At 38.8% G+C, this 21,060-nt stretch overlaps 1 protein-coding gene across 1 annotated transcript; it reads left to right on the top strand.

Moving 5' to 3' along the window:
• The first annotated feature begins 3,799 nt into the window (after positions 1–3,799).
• On the top strand, positions 3,800–18,230 carry MS4A12 (membrane spanning 4-domains A12). Its single transcript, XM_028832898.2, has 7 exons — positions 3,800–3,949; positions 8,478–8,762; positions 11,924–12,061; positions 12,807–12,863; positions 14,538–14,654; positions 17,529–17,639; positions 17,821–18,230. The coding sequence occupies exons 2-7, from the start codon at positions 8,484–8,486 to the stop codon at positions 17,911–17,913; spliced, it is 795 nt and encodes a 264-aa protein (XP_028688731.2). The 5' UTR covers positions 3,800–3,949; positions 8,478–8,483; the 3' UTR covers positions 17,914–18,230.
• Positions 18,231–21,060: the final 2,830 nt, after the last annotated feature.

Raw genomic sequence — 21,060 nt, 5'->3', positions numbered from 1 at the left:
TCCATTAAAAGGAATATAAAATTCAGAAGAGGTCCAAAATTTGAAAATTAATCTTTCTAGAATGCATTTTTTTCTTTTTCATAAATTTTATTGTATATATGTAAATACACAATATGATGTTATGAGAGATATATAGACAGCAAAAAGCCTCTGTAGTGAAGCAAATTAACAAACCCATCATCTCACTTAGTTACTCATTTTTTGGTTTTTGTTTTTGTGGCAAGAAAAGCAAAATCTACTCATTTCCCACGAATCCCATATGCGTTACAATTTTATTACTTACCGTCCTCACAGTGTACTTTAGATCTCTAGACTTGTTCGTCCTACATATCTGCTACTTTGTATCCTCTCATCTACATCTCCCATTTCCTCCGCCAGCCACTCCTGCTAATCAACATTTTGTTCTCTATATCTGTATATTTGAAAATTTGTAGCAAAAATGTTATCAGAAGAACTAAGTTGGAGGACTGACACTACCCAACTTCAAGACTTACAGTAACGAAGACAGTATGGTATTGGTGAAAGAACAGAAAAATGGATCAATAGGTGAAATCAGCCAGACACAAAAAAAAATATATCACATTATCTCAAAATCCATTTTTTGATCAAAAGGAAAAAAATTATAGATAGGATAAATTGTTGGCAGTGACCACCGATGGATTGAATATGTATTTTGAAAATATGATATCACTTGTTTTGTTATACATAAGAATTTTAAATAAATATTCTGTGTTTCCGGCCAGGTGCTGTGGCTCATGCCTGTAATCCCAGCACTTTGGGAGGCCAAGGTGGGTGGATCACTTGAGGTCAGAAGTTCGAGACCAGCCTGGCCAACATGGTGAAACCCCATCTCTACTAAAAATACAAAAATTAGCTGGGCCTGGTGGCACATACTTGTGATTCCAGCTACTTAGGAGGCTGAGGTATGAGAATCACTTGAACCCAGGAGGCAGAGGTTGCAGTGAGCCAAGATCATGCCACTGCACTCCAGCTTGGGTGACAAAGTGAGACTCTGTCTCAAAAACACAAACAAACAAAAATTATGTGCTTCTGAAATTATTCCAAAATTTCTTCTGTTTCTATCAACATACCTCTGTGAGACTGAGTTCTCTACTAGGGGTATTGTTAAAACAAAACATAGAAACAGTTTAAAAATGCATTATCCTCTGCAAGTAGCACTGCCATCAATCCAAGTTAGATTAAACAAATTAATAAGCAAGAAGTAAGTTTATTTAAATAGTGGAAATTTACATAGTAATGTACACAATGTTTATTCCAAGTGTGTATTATGGAATTTTAATGCAGGAAATCATTATTTCCTTTGTAATTTTTGTTTAGCTACAATTTTGGAAGAGCCAAAAGCTATGTGTCATAGTGATTATAATAGTTGTGGATCGTTGTCAGATTTGTAATTTTTTTCTGTTTTCCCATGTTGAGGTTACATTTATTAAAACAATTTTATGCCTACAGATTCTCATGGAAATGCTGGGCTTGAATTGTTGTCTATTTTATTTTCCTAGTTGTTTATTTTTATTGTATTTTACAAATGTGTTGGTCCACAATAAATTGAAATTTTTAATGGAAAAAATGGCCTTTCTCCACAGACAGTTTGTAAAGCATTCAGTTTTACGAGCATTTTCCTAAGCTAGGGATACAAAAGAGATTATAAAATGGTGCTGTAACTCCTGCCCTTAGAAGTTAGAGCATGTTTGAAGAAATCACAAATCAGAATACAACATGGAAGAATCACACTGTTAATGGCACTAACCACATGATTAGAGAAGAGAACAGTGCAGAAGTCTTACCAAGATTTACTGCATGAGGTGGGTCTGAAAGGCCAACAGGAGAAGGAAGGGGATTCTAGGTTTAAAAAACACTATTTCTTTTATTTATTTTTTTTTTTAAGAGGGAGTCTTGCTCTGTCACCCAGGCTGGAGTGCTGTGGTGCAATCTCGGCTCACTCTAACATCCGCCTCCCAGGTTCCAGTGATTCTCCTGCCTCAGCCTCCCGAGTAGCTGAGATTACAGGCGTGTGCCACCACGCTCAGCTAATTTTTGTATGTTAGTAGAGACAGGGTTTCACCATATTGGCCAGGCTGGTCTCCAATTCCTGACCTCAAGTGATCCACCTGCCTCGGCCTCCCGAAGTGCTGGGATTACAGGCCTGAGTCACTGTGCCTGGCCTGACATGATTTATTTTCAACTTTCTCTTCCTGCTGCCCGGATAACATTATTGAGGTTGATCATGTTATACCTTTCCAGACAGTAATCGTAATTCTGTGGGCTTTCAAAAACAATGCTGAGTTCTTTCTCCTTCAATTACCTTCAAGCCTTTCAGCAATATTATTGCCTGAAAATGTCATTTTCTTTTGGTTTTTTTTTTGTTTTTTTGTTTTTTTGTTTTTGAGACGGAGTCTCGCTCTGTCGCCCAGGCTGGAGTGCAGTGGCCAGATCTCAGCTCACTGCAAGCTCTGCCTCCCGGGTTTACGCCATTCTCCTGCCTTAGCCTCCCGAGTAGCTGGGACTACAGGTGCCCGCCACCTCGCCCGGCTAGTTTTTTGTATTTTTAGTAGAGACGGGGTTTCACCGTGTTAGCCAGGATGGTCTCGATCTCCTGACCTCGTGATCCGCCCGTCTCGGCCTCCCAAAGTGCTGGGATTACAGGCTTGAGCCACCGCGCCCGGCCACGAAAATGTCATTTTCTTAAGTTCATAACATTAATAAATCTTCAGCATCTTTTTTCTATTTTAGAAAAATATATAAAAATGTAAACCCACAAGAGAAAGAAAACCCTCAATAATACACAAAAAAAGAAAGAAAAAAGAAAAAAGAATCTGCAATCATGCCACTATTTTAACATATATTTAATGAGCCATGTGTGAGACACTGCCATACATGGAGTTGGAGGTGGGGATGGATATCAGCCCCTGCCCCAAGGATCTCTGGTCTCAAGGTACTCATTTGTACCTGAGATACAACATAAAATAAGTAACTGGAATGTGATAGGACACTTCCAAAAAATAAAACAGCATGCCACTATTAAGAATTACAATAAATAGTCCGGGCGTGGTGGCTCACACCTGTAATCCCAGCACTTTGGGAGGCCGAGGTGGGCAGATCACGAGGTCAGGAGATCGAGACAATCCTGGCTAACATGGTGAAACCCCATCTCTACTAAAAATACAAAAATTAGCCCAACGTGGTGACACATGCCCGTAGTCCCAGCTACTCGGGAGGCTGAGGCAGGAGAATTGCTTGAACCCGGGAGGCAGAGATTGCAGTGAGCCGGGATCGCACCACTGCACTCCAGCCTGGGCGACAGAGCGAGACTCCATCTCCAAAAAAAAAAAAAAAAAAAATTACAATAAATATGTTTATTGACATGAAAAGCTACTTACAGGACATTAAGTTAAAAAGCAGGTTATAAAGTACACATACATTATGATCCTAACTTGATTTTACTAAATTATATATGTATAAAATACATGTATATGCCTATGAATGTTTACAAATCAAAATGCAAATGCTATCATCAATTATGTCTGCGTGGTGAGATTGAGTGTTTTTTCTCTTTTTTTATTATCTGCATTTTCCAATTTTGTCCATCTAATTTAAAAGGCATTAAAATGCAGTATGATATTGCAATGATTAAGTATCAGAAAGCTGGAGAAAGTAAATACTAAAGTGTTTGGGAGGGTCAGAATAGGCTTCCCGGTAAAAATTAGAGGAAGACATGAAAGCACAGCATATTCCAAACTTTACAATTGCATCTACATCACTTAAGGTGAAAAAGAAACAACCATAAAAGGACTTTGGAACTACAAAAAGATACAAGACAAATTGGTTTGAAGCACGGAAGTAAAAGTTGCCTATAAAATCCAGGTAAATACCTGATACTGGCACACAGATTGGAGCAGAGAAAGAGGAAACCGAGGTGCCAAAGGAACAAGTAAGTCCATTGAAACGTCCTTGCTTATCTCTCCTCCAAATCAATGGGCACAAAGTGGGGCTGGTCTACCTGTGTGGGTTCTATTCTCTAGATTGGAGGGATGAAGACAAGTTCTTGACTCTATGTTGAGGCCAGTTGAAAAATGAGGAAAAATAAAACCATGAATGAAACAAGAAAGAAACGAAACAGAAGAAGAATGAAAAAGTAAGTTGATTGCTATACAAGAGATAAAACGGACTCCAAAAAGAAAAAAAAAGGCTAATGCTGGCCGGGCATGGTGGCTCACACCTGTAATCCCAACACTTTGGGAGGCCGAGGCAGGAGGATCACCTGAGGTCAGGAGTTCGAGACCAGCCTGGCCAACATGGTGAAACCCCATCTCCACTAAAAATACAAAAATTAGCTGGGCGTAGTGGCAGGTGCCTGTAATCCCAGCTACTCAGGAGGCTGAGGCAGAATCACATGAACCTGGGAGGCGGAGGTTGCAGTGAGCTGAGATCGCTCCATTACACTCCAGCCTGGGTGACAAGAGTGAAACTCTGTCCAAACAAACAAACAAACAAATAAATAAAAAACTAATGCCAAGAAAGGTGAATAGTGAATAGTAGGTTTAACTGTATGCCATTCCATGAACATAGACCAAAAAGGACGAGGCCATGCCCCACTGGGTGCTTCATGATTATGTGGCTACCACAGGACAACACAGAACACAGAAGAAATACTGGAGCCCTTGGTTTTATAACACATTTTAATTAAGGTGCTTCTTTCTGACAAGAAAACAATTAAAATTAAAATAGGTGGGGAAAAAACATTCATTTTCACCAGGTTAGCATTTTGGGAAAGGTGATAAAAGTGTATATCTGTGGATGTACTGGGTGATTTTGCGGAAATGATTCAGTTTCATGTTTTGCTTTATGCTATAAAGTACTCTTGAAAATAATAATCATCTTCACTCTGTCAAAAGTGAAGTTAGCATGAAAATGAGGTAGAAAGAAACTATAAAAAAGTAAAATTTTTCCCATTTTATTTGAAATAATATAATCACAGAGCAAATTGGTGAGGTTTTCTCTAATTGCTTTAGTCTTGTACTTTTGATCTCATCAGAGTTCCAATATTTTTATGTGTTCCTTGTTCTTAAAAATTGCAGTTGTTCTAATTTTTATTTTAAAAGAAGGACAAATGGTGGTAAATATTTTATTAATTGTCAAGAGAACAATCCCACTAAGACAATAGGTGGAATCTATAAAAGGAGTCTATTTATTAGTTTCCCTTCTCATGTATCATTTACAGAATTGTCTTCATTTCAATTGAATAATTAAAGAATCAGAATTGGCTGGCTCTGTCTTTAATTCTTTTCATAAAACCAGAACTTGACCCAGTAAAAATGTATTCTGAGACTAGTCCTAATAAGTATAGGCCTAGCCATGATAATCTGGGTTCTATATGAAACTTATAGATCTTAGTCCAGAAACCAAATAGCAGATATGAAAGGAGAAACTGTGGATAAATAAATGAAAAGTATTGAGTTTTCCTCATAAAATTTCTCGAGACAAAAAAAAGCAATGATCAACAGCAAAGGAGAATGTAATGAAATCATATACATGCAGAAACGTGGACAATTCTTTAACTGTATGCTTTTTAAAACCTCAAAAAAATTCTTGTTCTGGCTAATTACTGTACTCTGAGTACCCATCTCCTATATCCTTGCTCTTGACATTGACCCTGTTCAATTCCTTGTATAAAATTTCCTTATGGCCACATCCACTGCCTTAAACAAGATAGAATACCTTGGGACCTAGTAATAAAACAATAGTTTCCTTTTTGAGCTCTTGCCATGTGCCAGGCACTATTCCAACAGTTTTGCATAAATTAGGATAACTTGATCTTTAGACTAGCCTCTTTAGGTACCTTCTGTCATTTTACAGTTGAGACATAGGAACTAACAGGGATTTCATTAAGAAACTTGTTTAAAGCCCCAGACTTAGTGAAGTAGCAAACTGAAGATTGGAAAAGAGGGCTTGAGTAATATTTGGCCATAGAAACCAGATCCATAGTATGTATAACCTCACATTCTCAAATGCTATTGGGAGTTACGTGGTGTTACTCTAAGAGTCACAGCTATGGACTTGTTTCTTTTTCCTTGTTTAAAATAAACCTTTGTGGGCTAAAATGTGTTTCCTTCTTTTTTTTTTTTTTTTAGACGGAGTCTCTCTCTGTCGCCCAGGGTGGAGTGCAGTGGCACTATCTCGGCTCACTGTAAGCTCCATCTCCCGGGTTCATGCCATTCTCTTGCCTCAGCCTCCCAAGTAGCTTGAACTACAGGCGACCACCACCAGGCCTGGCTAATTTTATTTATTTATTTATTTATTTTTGGATTTTTAGTAGAGATGGAGTTTCACAGTTAGCCAGGATGGTCTCGATCTCCTGACCTCGTGATCAACCCGCCTCGGCCTCCTAAAGTGCCGGACGTGTTTCCATTTTGGAAAAAAAATAAAATCCCTTTGTCATCAGATATTTCAGAAAGGTGTTTTCTCCCTTTTCATTGAGTTTTCAACCATTTTCAGTTGCATCTAGCATCGGAGAGTAAGGGTTATGAGTGCAGGTTCTGGATTAAATCCTCTCATTGTGAAATGGGGATATTAGTAGAGTACCTACCTCATGGGGTTCTGTAAAGGGTACAGAGATAATGTATCTCATGCACTTAACATAGCGATAACAGAGCCAACCCCTGTGGTTGGAATAGGCACAGTCCTACATACTTTGCCCAGAATAACTCTTTAATACTCAAACTGACTCTCTAAGGAAGGTAGTCTTTTTAGCTCTATTTTACAGACAGAAAACAGAGGCAAAGAGAGGTTAACGAACTTGCCGAAGACACAAAGTTGGGGTTAGATCCCAAGTTCATCTTCCTAAACATGACACTATACAGACCCTACTGTGCCTACAATAAGTCTTTAATAAAGGTTAGCTCTCTACACACCTCGACTAAAGCTTGCTAAAGAGAATCCTTACTAACTTAATTACTTAGTCACTAAGAAGTTAATCTGGTTTATAAACTCCTCTCTATGGCATCAAAGACAGAAGTTTTGTTGTTGGGCAGTTGCAGGAGCAGAGTCAATACCCTGTCACCAAGGCTGGCCTGGAAAACAAGCTGCAAATGTCCAGAGTGATGCTGTATGGATGACTGGGGGTGGAGGGGGATTCTGAACCAACAGCCAAGAATCCCATTTTCAAGTCCTAACTCTGCCACACGTTTTCTATGTAACCTTGAGCATGTCACTTAACTTGACTCAGCTTCAATTTCTCATCTGTAAATGAAGGGGAATGAGACAGGATAAATGGAAAGGGTCTTTCCTACCCTAAAATTTCTGGATTCCATGAGCACAGGGTCTGAATATGTGTCCCTGTTAGATACCAGTGAAACACTGTACCAATAGGTTATTCATAGTATTCATACTTCATACCAAGAATGAGACATTCATCACTGTAACTTTCTTGATACTCATAAGTACATGAAAAATTATTTGAGAAGACCTCAAAAAAAGGAATCTAAGGCTAATGACAAATTTTTTAAGTGTCATAATTTTTTTTCAAGAATTAATAGTCATTGTTGTCTATATCCAGTTGTATTGGCTTATTTCCAACAAAATTTCCCTTGGCTACATGGGGCCTGAGATGCTCTAAGCTTTCAGAAGGACAGAAATGAGTAAGAGCATTTTTCCTAAAGAACAGGAGAATCATCTTAAATGGGCATATGTGAACCATCTAGTTTCCCAATTACTGGCAAATAATTTCAATCTTGGACTGCCCTCTTTGCCATACAAGTATTGTATTACTTGGCCCCTGTATTAGTTTTCTATTTCTTGATATAACAAACTACCACAAACACAGTGGCCTAAAACAATATATTATTTTATCTGACAGTTGTGTAGGTCAGAAGTGCCATACCAGCTCACTAGACTAAGGTCAAGGTGTCAGTAGAGTCAGGTTCCTTCCTGGAGACTCTAGGAAGAATCTGTTTCCTTGTTTCATCCAGCTTCTAGAGGTGACCCACATTCCTTGATTCATGGACGCCTTCCTCCATCTTCACAATCAGCAGCATAGCATCTCTCTAATGAGAGATGGGTCCGGGATGAAACTGTTCCACCTCAGATCATCAGGCATTAGAGTCTCATAAGGAGCATGCAACCTAGATCCCCAGCATGTGCAGTTCACAGCAGGGTTCACGCTGCTATGAGAATCCAATGCCGTGCTGATCTGATAGGAGGCAGAGCACAGGCAGTAATGCTTGCCCGCTGCTTACCTCATGTAGTGTGGCCAGATTTCCAACAGACCACCGACGGGTACCAGTCCTTGGCCTGGGGGTTGGGGATTTATGAGAATCATGTTTCTATCAGATGTTATGGACCATTATCTGTCACTTGCTCTCTCCATTATCATAGATAATTGACATTTGATATTTGGTAAGATTTTCTTTAGTTTCTTTTCTGGATAAACGTATCACTTTGGTATGTTTTGTGATACTTAGGACATCATGGTGTCATCCAAGCCAACAAGCCATGCTGGAGTATATGAAACCACACCCAACCCTTACTACCCACCAAGCAGCTTTACGGCTCCTGGATCTCAACAGCCTCCGGGTTCAATCAACTTAGAAAACCAAGCTCAGGGTGCTCAGAGTGCTCAGCCCTACTTCATCACATCTCCAGGAACCTCTGCTGTCAGTCAACCAGGTCAAGGAAATACACAAATGATAAATCCAAGCGTGGGAAGAGCAGTAATAAACTTTAAAGAAGAAGCAAAGGTACTAGGGGTAAGTCTACTTACTACTAGAATTTTAAACTCACATTTGCAAGGTCTTCTTATAAGTTATAGGAGAAGAGAATATCATCCAATTGCTAAAAAGTTTTGAATGTTATTCTGAAACTATCCCTTTTAGACAGAAATATTTAGTCTGCCTATAGACTTTCCCTTGAGTTCATTTCATTTTAGATCAAGCAAAAATATAACAGGAGACAGAGGAGCCTCCCTAGCTGGAGGATTTGGTAATATTGACATGACGGAAACTCTACTACATCTAGCTTGATCTCATTTCTTCAAAGGACTTTTTGGACAATCTCAATCTCGTCTCCAGATTGGTTACAAGTCAGGTATTTGCATAAAGGTGAATTTACATAAAAATGAACATTGATGGCTGCCTCCAGAAAAGGAAACTACAAATGGGCAGTCTGGGAAAGGCTGAGTGTGAAAGAATTGGGGGACGTTCCATCTGTTGTGCCTCTCTCGCCAATATCCTTAGAGATGCTACAGCGTAACTGTCATCTTATTTCTACAAAGGAGACTCTGAACTGACCACCTTGTTTCTGTAGGCATTGTAAAAACAAAAATGCCCTATTTGTAAGAAAATTCCACCTGCCTAGGTAGAATTGTTACTCCCTTCGCTGTGCTTTCCAAATACCTCATTCATCCCGCTAGTACAATTCCACCAAACTATATTAAGTCTCTCCCTGTGAATAGCTTGAAATTCTCTGCTGGAGCATTCCGTAAATGAATGCTCATTATGTGCCAGAAAATCTTCTAGTCATCTTACTACCTATTTCAAGTTGTGATGTTTTAGGGAAGTAAAAATGAGCCTAAGTTCTCTTGCAGCAGCCTATTTACTAAGCTGTGGAGGTGGCCCTTCTGATCCTCCTCCTCCCAGATAGAGGAAATTCCCCACTTCTAATAAGCCAATGGGACAAACCCCCCATACAGCCAACCCCACATAGGTGCTTGGAATATATCACCGAGTACAAAGCAGGTGCAATCTCTGCCTTTACAGAACTTTTGCCCTAGTGGGGGAAATCAGACTGTAAACATAAGAAGGAAGTAAAGTACTTAGTGTATTAGAAGGTGTCGAATGATATGGACAAAACAAAGAAGTGTAAAAGGGCTAAAAAGTACCAGACAGTGAGGAGGCAGCAATTTCAAGGCGGTCAGAATGGGCTTTCCTTAGAACATGACATTTGAGCAAAAACCTGAAGTTAGGAGTGAGCCGTGCAGATATCAGGGAAAGTGAAAACAACCAGTGTAAAAGTCTTTAGATGAAAATATCTGTGATGTATTTGAAAAACAGGGAGAAGGCCAATAAAATAGAACAGAATGAGGGAGGGAGGGAGCAGTTGTCAGGAGGGCAGAGGAGTGGCAGAGGCCACAGCTGGTGAGGCCTGCAGAGCAGAAGGCTTTGGCTTTGACTAAGTGGATGACGAACCACTGAATCACGCTGCCTGGCACCAAAAAGGCGTGTGATAAAAATACTTTAAAAGACTATGAAGTTTTGTTTAAAGCTCCAGTTGGCAGAAGCTACTTCCTCTCTCTGAAGATTGTTATTTCTATACCATCAGCAGGCCCCAGGCATCACGACAGTGCAGGGGCCACAGGTGGCAGGACGTGGCACACCTGTACCAGTCAACTCAGACCTTAAAGTGCTTCTGTGTCCACAAATGCAGACAAATTGTATGTCCAAATTTTTAAGTGTGTCCTATAGGCAATTTTCATCAGTAAATGGTACAGCCAGGGCTGTAGGAGGAGAAATGAGGGCCAGTACAAATCCAGATCTAACTGTCCCTCATCAAGGTGACAGCAAGGATGAGGATGGGAAGTTTGTGGCCAGATGGCTAAATTGCTGCTCTAAAGAAGAGTTGTAAAAACCAAATATAAAGTCTAATACAGGAGTTCTTTAAGTGAGATAGGCTAAAGGAGGCCCATCATGCCTCTGAAACTATATGCAAAAGTATGGTATGTGTGTGTATGGAGGTGCAAGAATAATTTTTTAGGGAGAAAGGTTCACGGTTTTTATCAAAGTCTCAAGAAACTGTTAGCATTGTTTATAAAACTGGGTTTTTTTATTTTAATTCAATTTACTTGTGTTCAGTAGCTTTTTATTGAATAAATACAGCAGTCTTTGTATTTGCAGTCTTCCTGGATAGATAAGGTGTAAACATGGGGAAAAATAAATGACAAATCTACAGTCAACTTTTGGACCAATCTAGAAATGGTTATTCCTCAGAAATCTATCTTTATTTACAGTGAAGGAAGGTTCAATAAGAGGTACAAGGAGCTAAAAGATGCATACCTTACTTTTAGTAATATATGATTGGTAAGAAGAATGGTAAGAAAATGATTGCACACCTGCAACTTTTTAAAAGAGAACAATATCAATGAATACAAAATCAAGTAACAAGGTGTGTTTTATGTCATGAGATGCAACAGAAATTTAGAAAAAAAGAAAAAAGATTAATTTGGTGTAATCAAGAGGGCTTCATGGAAGAGGTAGAGCAGAGCTGAGCATGGGGGAAGACAGTACTGAATAGTTCAGACAGGCTCAGCAGTCAATGTGCTGCGGTAAATTCCCAGATCTGCCCCTCAGGAATTGCATGACCTTGGATACAAGGTCTCACATGTCTTTATGTCTCTGGGACTCAATCCAATTGTGGGAGGACTACATGAAACAATAAATGTAAAGTGTTCAGAACATGACTAAGCACATAATTCATGCCTTATAAATGGTTTTATCTTCACCAGTCCCTTTACCCGTAACTGGGATGACCCAAGCAGAGAACTGATCCATCTGAAAAAGCAACTACTGACATCACAGTTAAAGTATTTTTTTTCTAATAGTCTTTTAGAGGCCTTCAGAGATACTAACACATGATTAAGCAGCTGTACTTTCTGAAGAATTCTTCCTGGGCCACCCCAATAAGTCTCCCCAAATACCTCAAAACAAGGCGCTTCACTAAGGGCTACCTACACTCCAGTTATTCTAGTGTATGTCAGAATCTTCATGGCCCACCTCCTGCTTCAGATGCGTGCCTGAATGACAACCATGGATCTCAGCAAAATTGACAATCAATAAGCAGGGGCAGCAATGACAGTAACGTTTCACACGTCTGAAAGTGAAGAAGTAATTTTAAAATGGTTGTTTTCTTTTTTCAGGTAATCCAGATCATGGTTGGATTGATGCACCTTGGTTTTGGAATTATTTTGTGTTTAACATCATTCTCTTATAGAGGAGTATTCGGTTTTGCCTCTACTGCTGTTATTGGTGGATACCCGTTCTGGGGTGGCCTTTCTGTGAGTAGATTGCTAGAACACCACTCCTTCTTGGTTTATAAAGTATTGATATCTCCAGCCAATTCACAATTCATTTCTTGATAAAGCCCTACATCTGAGGGCTGGAGAATTTAGAAAAATTAACAGCTCTGAACGAGCATAAAAATATCGGGAACTTGTTCACCATTTTATATAGGAGCTTATTCCATTCTTTAAAATGTAATCATGTAACCAGCAAGCCAAAGTTTTGGTTTCCTACTACATTTGAGATGGAAATGTATGTATTGGGTGGAGAGAGAGAGAAAAAAAAAAAAGGTGATTGGAAACATGATTAAAAATATGCAAGTAAGTCAGGCATAGTGGTGTGTGATTGTAGTCCCAGCTACTTGGGAGGCTGAGGCCGGGGAATTGCTTGAGTTCAAGAGATTGAGGCCAGTCTGAGGAATATAGTGAGGCCCAACCTCTAAAAAAATTTTTTTTAATTAAAAAAATGCAATTGATTATGAGAAGGGATGGAGCGTAAGCCTCAGAACAAGGAATGCTTAGACATTACGAGTTCCTCATAGGCCAGAAATTAAGGAGAAAACAATAAAAAAGAAGTCAAGAACATACATGCCTGAGAGTTACCCAGAAAATTTAGAAGTGCAAGAGAAAATTTTGAGAAGGAAGCTAGATGAACGTAAATAGATCAACCTTTTGTATAAAGAGAAACTCCCAAGCACAACCAGTTAACCCATTTCTCAACTAAATTTGTCCATTTCCACAGTTCATTATCTCTGGCTCTCTTTCTGTGTCAGCATCTGAGGAGCTTTCCTCCTGTCTGGTAAGTTAGACTGTTTCTGCTTTTTGAACCCCTTTAATGATTAGCTTAACATACTGGGTAGGAAAATTGAAAAGCTGGATTTGGGAAATGCAAAAGAGAGCACTTTTCCCAAAAAAAATCTATTGGTTGCCTCATGGTCTGAGCGCTCGGGTAGGAGAGTGGTCCACACAGTCTGCCACTAAGAAATGGCAGAGTTCCACATCCTGACTCTTGAACTGACAAGGGTGAGAAGTAGTAAAGATCAGGGTCGTTTAAGCTTTAACCTGAAAGCTCCCTGGTTCAGTCAGGTCACACTCTATTATGGGAAGTCCAAAGGAGAATCCAGGAGCCAGGAAATACCTACTAGCCACATCAGTTACCAAGTCTCTACTGTTAATTTGCCACTTCTCAGCTCTGTCTTGTATTTTTATTTTCACATTTTTGCGTCTTTCCTACTCTTACTCAAGATTGGGTGTGTGTTTTACAATTCTTTAAACTGCCATTAAATGAATCTAGCCTGTTCCGTAAGAAGAGTTTATAAAAATGATCAGTAAGATGGGACCTTGAGTTCTGTTGGTCACAGCACCCCACCTATTGCAATTTCCTAGTCTACTATTGAACCAGGAAAAAGAAAGTGATTTACCATGAATTACAGTCAACTAGAGCAGAGGTGGTGTCAAAATTATATGTAATCCAGCACAAGAGGGAAGAATGGGGAAAGAGGAACACAGTAGTGTATAGCTCATGCTCTTCCAGACAAAACAAGAATAAAATAATTAAATCAAAATAAAATAAAATAAAATAAGCCTAATTCTGATTAACCACTCCTGTTGTAGTCCAAAAACAAAATAAAGCACCCTTTCTCTGCATCCTTTAAGGATCCTTCCCTCTAATTGAGATTGTCCAAGCATAGATTCCATCCTCTCAGAGGAGACAGCCACTGACACTTACCTAAGACAATTTTTCTAAGAGCTTTCAGAGACCATCAGGAGGCTCTAAGGCATGCTGCAGTACAAGCACATTCTAAAGAATTCAACTACGCCACCCCTAGCAAGTCAGCTGCAGATCTGCTTTCACAATTATTCTTCTGCATGTTAAAATCCTATTGTAGAAACTGGGGAAAGATTTGTAGTCACCCATACACCTTTGCCCACAAAAGCTTGAAGAGTTTCTCCTTCTAAATTTGGGGGTGCATATTTAGTTCCTAGAGAGACTTAGGGTTTTCATTAATTCCTAAATTTTTCAGCAAACATGTTGTGTCTAAATACCTTGCCATCTATAAAATCAGATGCTATCATACCACCTCATACAAAAGCTGTAAGAGTTAAGTGAGATAATTTAAATAATTTAACACAGTGTCTGCCACAGAAAAATGCTCATTAGAAGTTTTTTCATTGTTTATAAAGAAAATATAGTTGTTATTGTGCATGAGGCTTTTAGTAAAATACAATAGATGAGTGCCTGCTTTATATGATTTACATTTTTCTACAGCTTTTTACAAGTACCCTACATCTAGGCTGCATACAGAATAATGTTTATAGTAATTACCCAGAAGGGCAGAAAACAGAATAATTTCAACTTGAAAAATTGTTTTGAAAGTTCAAAAATTAAGAACCATGAAATTTGATTGATTCTTATTTCATTTAACTTCAGTGATCCTGTATATAATTGATTTTTGCCTGCCATCTCCACTAGGTGAAAGGCAGCCTGGGAATGAACATTGTTAGTTCTATCTTTGCCTTCATTGGAGTGATTCTGCTGGTGGTGGATATGTGCATCAATGGGACACCTAACCAAGACTATTGGGCCGTGGTAAGTATCCCATAATCCATCATGTGCTTGCTCTCTTTTCAGTCCTGTAAAGTGGGTCTATGTTTTATCTCTTAATACCATACACCAGCTCTAATGGAAAATCTTTTTTCTATTCTAGCCCCACCCCTAGTCATATGATCTCTAGGACTATAGAATAAAGTGAGAGGGTTACCTCTACAGATAGACGGAGGCTTAAAGGACATCCTTTATTGGCCCATCTCACTGTCAATCACATGAACAATGGGGAAGGGTTTCTAAAATTGTCCAAAAATTATTTTCCCAACATTTGAAATTCTATATAAATAAGGTAGTCAAGCTATTGAGTGTTTTTGGTTAAACTTCAGAGTAAAGTATGAAGTGAGAGGTAAATGACAGGGATGAGAACATCCGATTTTTACAGAGAAACCCAAGGAATGAAGCAATTGCAAAATGAAGCACATGCCTCTGAATGTGCTCAAAACAGAATCACACATTCATTAGCCTTATACAGCCAAGCATGGACTCCGACCTTAGGAGGAAATGGGTGGCCCGAGGGCAGGAATGCTTACCATCTATAAGGAATGGAGGAACACGGTATAAAATGAGGTTGGACTGGAAGCTGTCATTCTACCTCAGTGGCCAATTAAGAAGTTTGGTCTTCGTTCTGTGAGCAATGGAAAACCACAGAAGAGTGGTTTTATAGGTTTTGTTTTATTTTATGTTGGGGTTGGTTTTGCTTTTGCTTTTCAGTTTACAAAAAGCAGAGTTTATTAAATTACTGTGGGATACATATATCTTAAGAAAGACACAGAATGACTTCCTTGTATATCAAGAACATGTTAACATTAAGACAATATCACAATATTTTGAACAAATAAACACAATAACATTTCCCTTATCAGTTCACTCAGTACTGTGTAAGTAATTCTGTTCCACGTGATCTCAGAGTGGCAGGCTTATGAAGCCATCTGCTTCTCAACTAAAGGGTTCTGAAATCCTGACTCCAACCGTTGGTATAATCTGAAAGTTGTCTAAGCACTCCCATCAGATGCCTGTCCCCTAGAGTATGTTCTTTGAAGTGTCAATAGTTTGAATTGCTGGCACACTCCTTTTCCACCAAGTTCTGAGACAATCCTTCTTTGTTAAAAACGTAGAAGAGTTTTAGGTCAGGAATTTGAATGATCACTTTTGTGCTTGCAAAGGACAACACTGTTTGCAGCATAAGGAAAAGCTTATATAAGAAGGTATATTCAGTTGTTTTCACACTGCTGATAAAGAAATACCAAAGACTGGGGGAAAAAAAAGGGGTTTAACGAGCTTAGAGTTCCATACGGCTGGGGAGGCCTCACAATCATGGCAGAAGGCAAGGAGGAGCAAATCATGTCTTATATGAATAGGGGCAGGCAAAAAAAAAATAGAGCTTGTGCAGGGAAACTCCTGTTTTTTAAAACCATCGGATCTCATGAGACCCATCCACTATCACAAGAATAGCATGGGAAAGACCCGCCCTCATAATTCAATCATCTCCCACCAGGTTCCTCCCACAACAAGTGGGAATTATGGGAGCTACAAGATGAGATTTGGGTGGGGACACAGAGTCAAACCATATCAGGAGGCAAAAAAAGATGAGAAAGCTTCTTGGTAAATAAGGCAGAGTGAAGCAAGAACAAAATTCATCCTCCAAAATACCAAACAAAAGAACAAAAATTATTCAAAATAACAGCTTTCAAACTGGCATCCAAGTAGAGAAAATAATCATTCTGATGCTACCCAAAGTATCTGAAAAAAAGCACAGCTTTTAGATCTCGCTCTTGTTTCCCTAGAAACAAAACTAAGGAAAGAAGGGAAGCCAAAAAAATTACTGAGAAGTCTCACTAACACTCTCGAGTCTGTAGCTGAGAAGGCTGGGGTGGAGAGCAGTCAATTCTGCGAAAGGATAAAGCAAATCCTGTATGGTACAAGACCATGGGTAGTACCCAGGACCTCAGGAGACAGAAGAAAGGGCAACACCTTCCCATACCCTGCATGGTACCCTGCTACCAGCAGGGAATGAGCAGAAATGCACAGGAATAAACCTCCAGTCAAGGAGCAGGCCTCCATACTAAGCATTTAGCAGGCTCTCAGAAGACAGAAAAAGCAAAGTCCATGTTCACTAGCAAGAACTGTGCTCGGGGCCAGCTAAGCTATATCTCTCCCTGCAACAGCTATATGTTTACATTTAGAAACATGGATATGAAACAACAGCTAGGGCTCATGTTGTAATGGAAGCAAGGAAGACAAATGGGACCCAAATAAACAGAAGTGTGAATGAAGGAAATTTACCTACACTGTATCTGATCAAGTAGAAGGCCTGTATAGAGTTCAAGTGAGCTTAACACTTTTACTTAAAATCGAAATAACATGATTCCGTTCTTACAGATTGATGCTCCTCTCTCTTGGTCTCTGTTTCTTCCTCTCTCACGGCATCTTTCCACACATCCATTCTTCTGCCTTTTCCCCGTACACACAGCGCTAGGATAACAGTCATCAAACATTAGTTTTGGTTATTTCTAAGCAGCGGCATTTTGAATGATCCATTGGTTTCTATATTGCTTGACTTTTTTAACATTTTTATAAAAAAAAAAACGAGGCCGTCACAAAAGAAAAAAAAACTACCTTCTTTCTAATATTTCTAAACAAAATAGCCTACTTACCAAAAGGAAAGACTTCTGGCATTTTAAAGAAAATCCAAAATAACTTCACACTCCTCTGAAACAAGCATTCAATGATACTGGAAAAATAAGCATGGAGCAAGTTGAGTATAAGCAATAGCACATTTGATGAGTCAATAATTTTTGAAGCCCATGTGAGGCCCTCCTGATTAGCCAAAATTTCACTATTTATTTATGATTTCAGCTTTCTGGAAAAGGCATTTCAGCCATGCTGATGATCTTCTCCCTCTTGGAGGTCTGCATAGCTTGTGTCACAGCTTATTTTGCCAACCAAGCAAACACCACGACCAACATGGTGAGTTGTGTCTCTTCTTTGTAAAATAATCTGAAGATGCCCTGGAGAAATACAGACTTGTGTCTGCTAAATCCTACTATGGGCTTACCAGAATGCTCTTTGTCCTTCACTCTGATGGTACCAGGAGAAATTGCATAGGATTGTAGTAACCTTATTGCTGGTTTTTATTCATTTTTTCCAGCCTGTCCTGGTTATTCCAAATACGTATGAAAACAACCCTGTGACACCAGCGTCTTCTTCAGCGCCTCCCAGATGCAACAACTACTCTAACTAATGTCCCTAGACATTAAAAGAAAAAGGGGGATCAGTCTAATCTCATGGGGAAAAACTGCTTGCAAAAAGTTCTTAAGAAGATGTCTTTTATTGTCCACAATGATTTCTAGTCTTTAAGAACTGTGTTTGAGATTTGTTTTCAGGTTGGTCGCTAATGACGGCTGTATCTCCCTTCACTCTCTTCCTATATTACCACTACTACATGCTGGCAAAGGTGAAGGATTGGAGGACTGAAAAATGATTCCACAACTCTCTTAAAGTTAGAAATGTTTCTGTTCATATTACTTTTTCCTTAATAAAATGTCATTAGAAACAAAAGCCTTTTTCAGTGTGTTTAAAAAATTGATTTTGATTTGATATTGGTTGTAGAGCAGTAGATCTGACCTATACTCCAAGAAGATTGATAAACCTTCTTTGATGATGATTTTTCTAGGTGTCCAGTCACTGGAGTTCCCTAACTCATCTCCTCCTCGTCTTTTTGTTCAGAAAGCAAATGTCCAATTGCCCTTGTTGGAGGTCACATTATTCTATACACTAATATCATCAAACATCTTGCCTCCTGAGTATCTACAAAATTTTGCTATTTACAGAGTATTTTCATGTACGTTAAACTAACCTGCAATGGGACAACAGTAGGACAGGGTTGCTGCACTGAGGGGTTTTCATTTGAGTTTGGCTTTTTGTTTTTGAATTGTGGGCACATTTATAAGCCAATTAGAACAATCAAGGTAAGAAAGAAGGGATGAAAGACAGTGTAAGTTTCAAGAAATCAAAAGCACGGATGGATAACATCACCTAAGTCATGAAGAAGGGCAGTTTCTCTACAAAATAGAAAGGTATCATTATCACAGATACCCACAGATTTGCAATAGTGGCAGTGAGGATCTGATGTGATGGCTCATGTCATCCCTGTCAAAGCAGTAGTGACGTCATGCCCAAGGTAGGGGCATAGGTAGAGTCAGAATACTGAGCAGAATGGTAACATGGGAAAAGTCATGGAACTGGAGAATAAAGTGGTCAGAGAAATAGGATTGCCAAGCTGTATGGAGGGCACATCTGAGGATGTGGTAACAAATTCAGAGTATGAACAAATTGCTCCTGCAAGGTCCTGCTGCTAGATCCAGGCGAACTATGGATCCAGGAAACTCTCTATTTGATTTTATCCAGGGTTAAGATTTTGCTAGAGGAGATGACAAAATAGCAGAAGGGCAAGAAAGCTTAGGACATTATAAAAAAATATCATTTAAATGATGGACTGTGGAATCTAAACTGGATAAGGAAGGAATAATAGTAATAATAAAAGCAACAATAAAGAAAAAAGATAGATTGATCATAAATGGAGAAATCTGCCTTTTCTCCAGGAGCTGTTGTGACAATAAAATGAGATAATGTTATATAAATATGGTTTGAAAATAGCAAAATATTATTCCTTTTTGAAATCTTAATATTATTAAAGAAGAGGAGACAAATAAATTCAAAAAGACTAGGCAGATAAATCAAAATCAGGGAAGAGGGAGATGAGAAGAATAGAATTTTTGCATCTGGGAAAGCAGGTGTATTATGTCAGGTGAGAGTCACATAATTTCAACGTCCTTGGCCTGCCTGGGTCCCAGCTATTCAGAAACTTGGTTGATTAGAAATGCTGTGTCCTTCACCATGAAGCTCAAAAGCTCAGCAAAAGTGAAGACATAGATTTCCTGGTCTGAGGGTCTGGAAAATAAAAGGTGCCCCAAAAATGTGGGAAGGATGGTATATTGCATATCTATACACGTAAAATAAGCAAATATAAAAGTAACTTACTTTAGTGAACAGAAGCATTTCCAGCAAAGTTCATTTTTTAAATTTCTATCAAATATATTCTATTTTTCAATTTGCTTTAATAATAGTAATAATAACAGCATATATTTAGCCCATTCTTTGTACCACTCACATTCCAAGCACTGTTTCAATGCTCATAACAACCACCTGTGAGGCAGATACTACTATTAGGATCCTATTCGGATGAAAAAACTTTGGCAGACAGGTTAAAAATCTTGTCCTAAGATATGTAGCTAGCAAATGGTGAAGCATGGATTTGAATCCAGGCAGCATGACTCCCAGGTCCGCACAGTTGCCCTAACCATTATTCTCACTATTCTTATGGTCTTGGATAGAATCAGACATTTGTAATGCCAAAACAAACAGAAATGTTTCTCTACAGTAAGCCTGTAATAAATTTGGAAGAAATTGCCTTATTCGCTGATAGGAGAGAGGAGATTTAGTGGTATAAAAATACAGTTGACACTTAAACAACATGAGTTTGAACTGCGTGGCTCCACTTATGTACATGTTTTTTCAATGTGGGAAAAGTCATGGAAATGGAGAATAAACTGATCAGAGAAACAGAGGATTACCAAGCTATACCGAGGGTACGTTTGAGGGGGTTTTAGCAAATTTATACTATGAACAAATTTCTCCAGCTGGGCCTGTGATCTGAGACCCTAGAATGTGACTGGAATAGAAATATTATATTGCAACATAGAGGTCACGTGCCTGCTGTGATATTATTTAAAGCCCTTATGGCATTTTCATTCTGGAAAATCTTTTTTAAATGTTCATTTTTTTCATTCATTTGCTTAAAAAGAAGTCTTACACTACAACTTTGTGATGAAAACTTCGCTATTCCATAAAATTTAGGCTTTACATATTTTTTTCATGTAGGGTAATATAAAATGAAATGGAGTAAGATTTAGCTACATGTCAGTGAACACATGCTTTTTTCATGCACAATTAATGCTGGATTTGCATACAAAGACTTTGCCTATGAAATATAACTTAAGCTACACACACACATACACATTACACACACATCTCAAGTACTTTCTATATTTAGTCTCTTCCTTCCTCAGAAGAGCACAGATCATTATTAGATCTCTAGGGCTCTAGGATGTCTTCTAATTCTAGATTCTAAGGCTTTAGAGAAGGTCGATTATTCATCATGAAACACATGGACTCAAGAATGATCTTTCAAGAATCTATAAATGTATCTTAGATAAACATGTGTCATTGATTCATGCCTGGCCCAAACAACATTTCTGAAAGCTCTCTTTCCCAGAACATGTTTGCATTTGTCACAACCCTCTAATAATCCATCACAATTTTCCCACAG

The sequence above is a fragment of the Macaca mulatta genome, chromosome 14, assembly GCF_049350105.2.
Source record: "Macaca mulatta isolate MMU2019108-1 chromosome 14, T2T-MMU8v2.0, whole genome shotgun sequence".
NCBI lineage: Eukaryota > Metazoa > Chordata > Mammalia > Primates > Cercopithecidae > Macaca > Macaca mulatta.
The sequence above is the reverse complement of the archived record's forward strand: the minus strand, read 5'-3'. Positions and strand labels throughout refer to the sequence as shown.

Excerpts from the sequence above, each read along its gene's own strand:
- MS4A12 (XM_028832898.2), top strand. The coding sequence starts at position 8,484 with ATGGTGTCATCCAAGCCAACAAGCCATGCTGGAGTATATGAAACCACA. Across the intron at positions 8,763-11,923 it reads AAGAAGCAAAGGTACTAGGG|GTAATCCAGATCATGGTTGG; the intron begins GTAAGTCTACTT and ends TTCTTTTTTCAG. Across the intron at positions 17,640-17,820 it reads CAAACACCACGACCAACATG|CCTGTCCTGGTTATTCCAAA; the intron begins GTGAGTTGTGTC and ends CATTTTTTCCAG.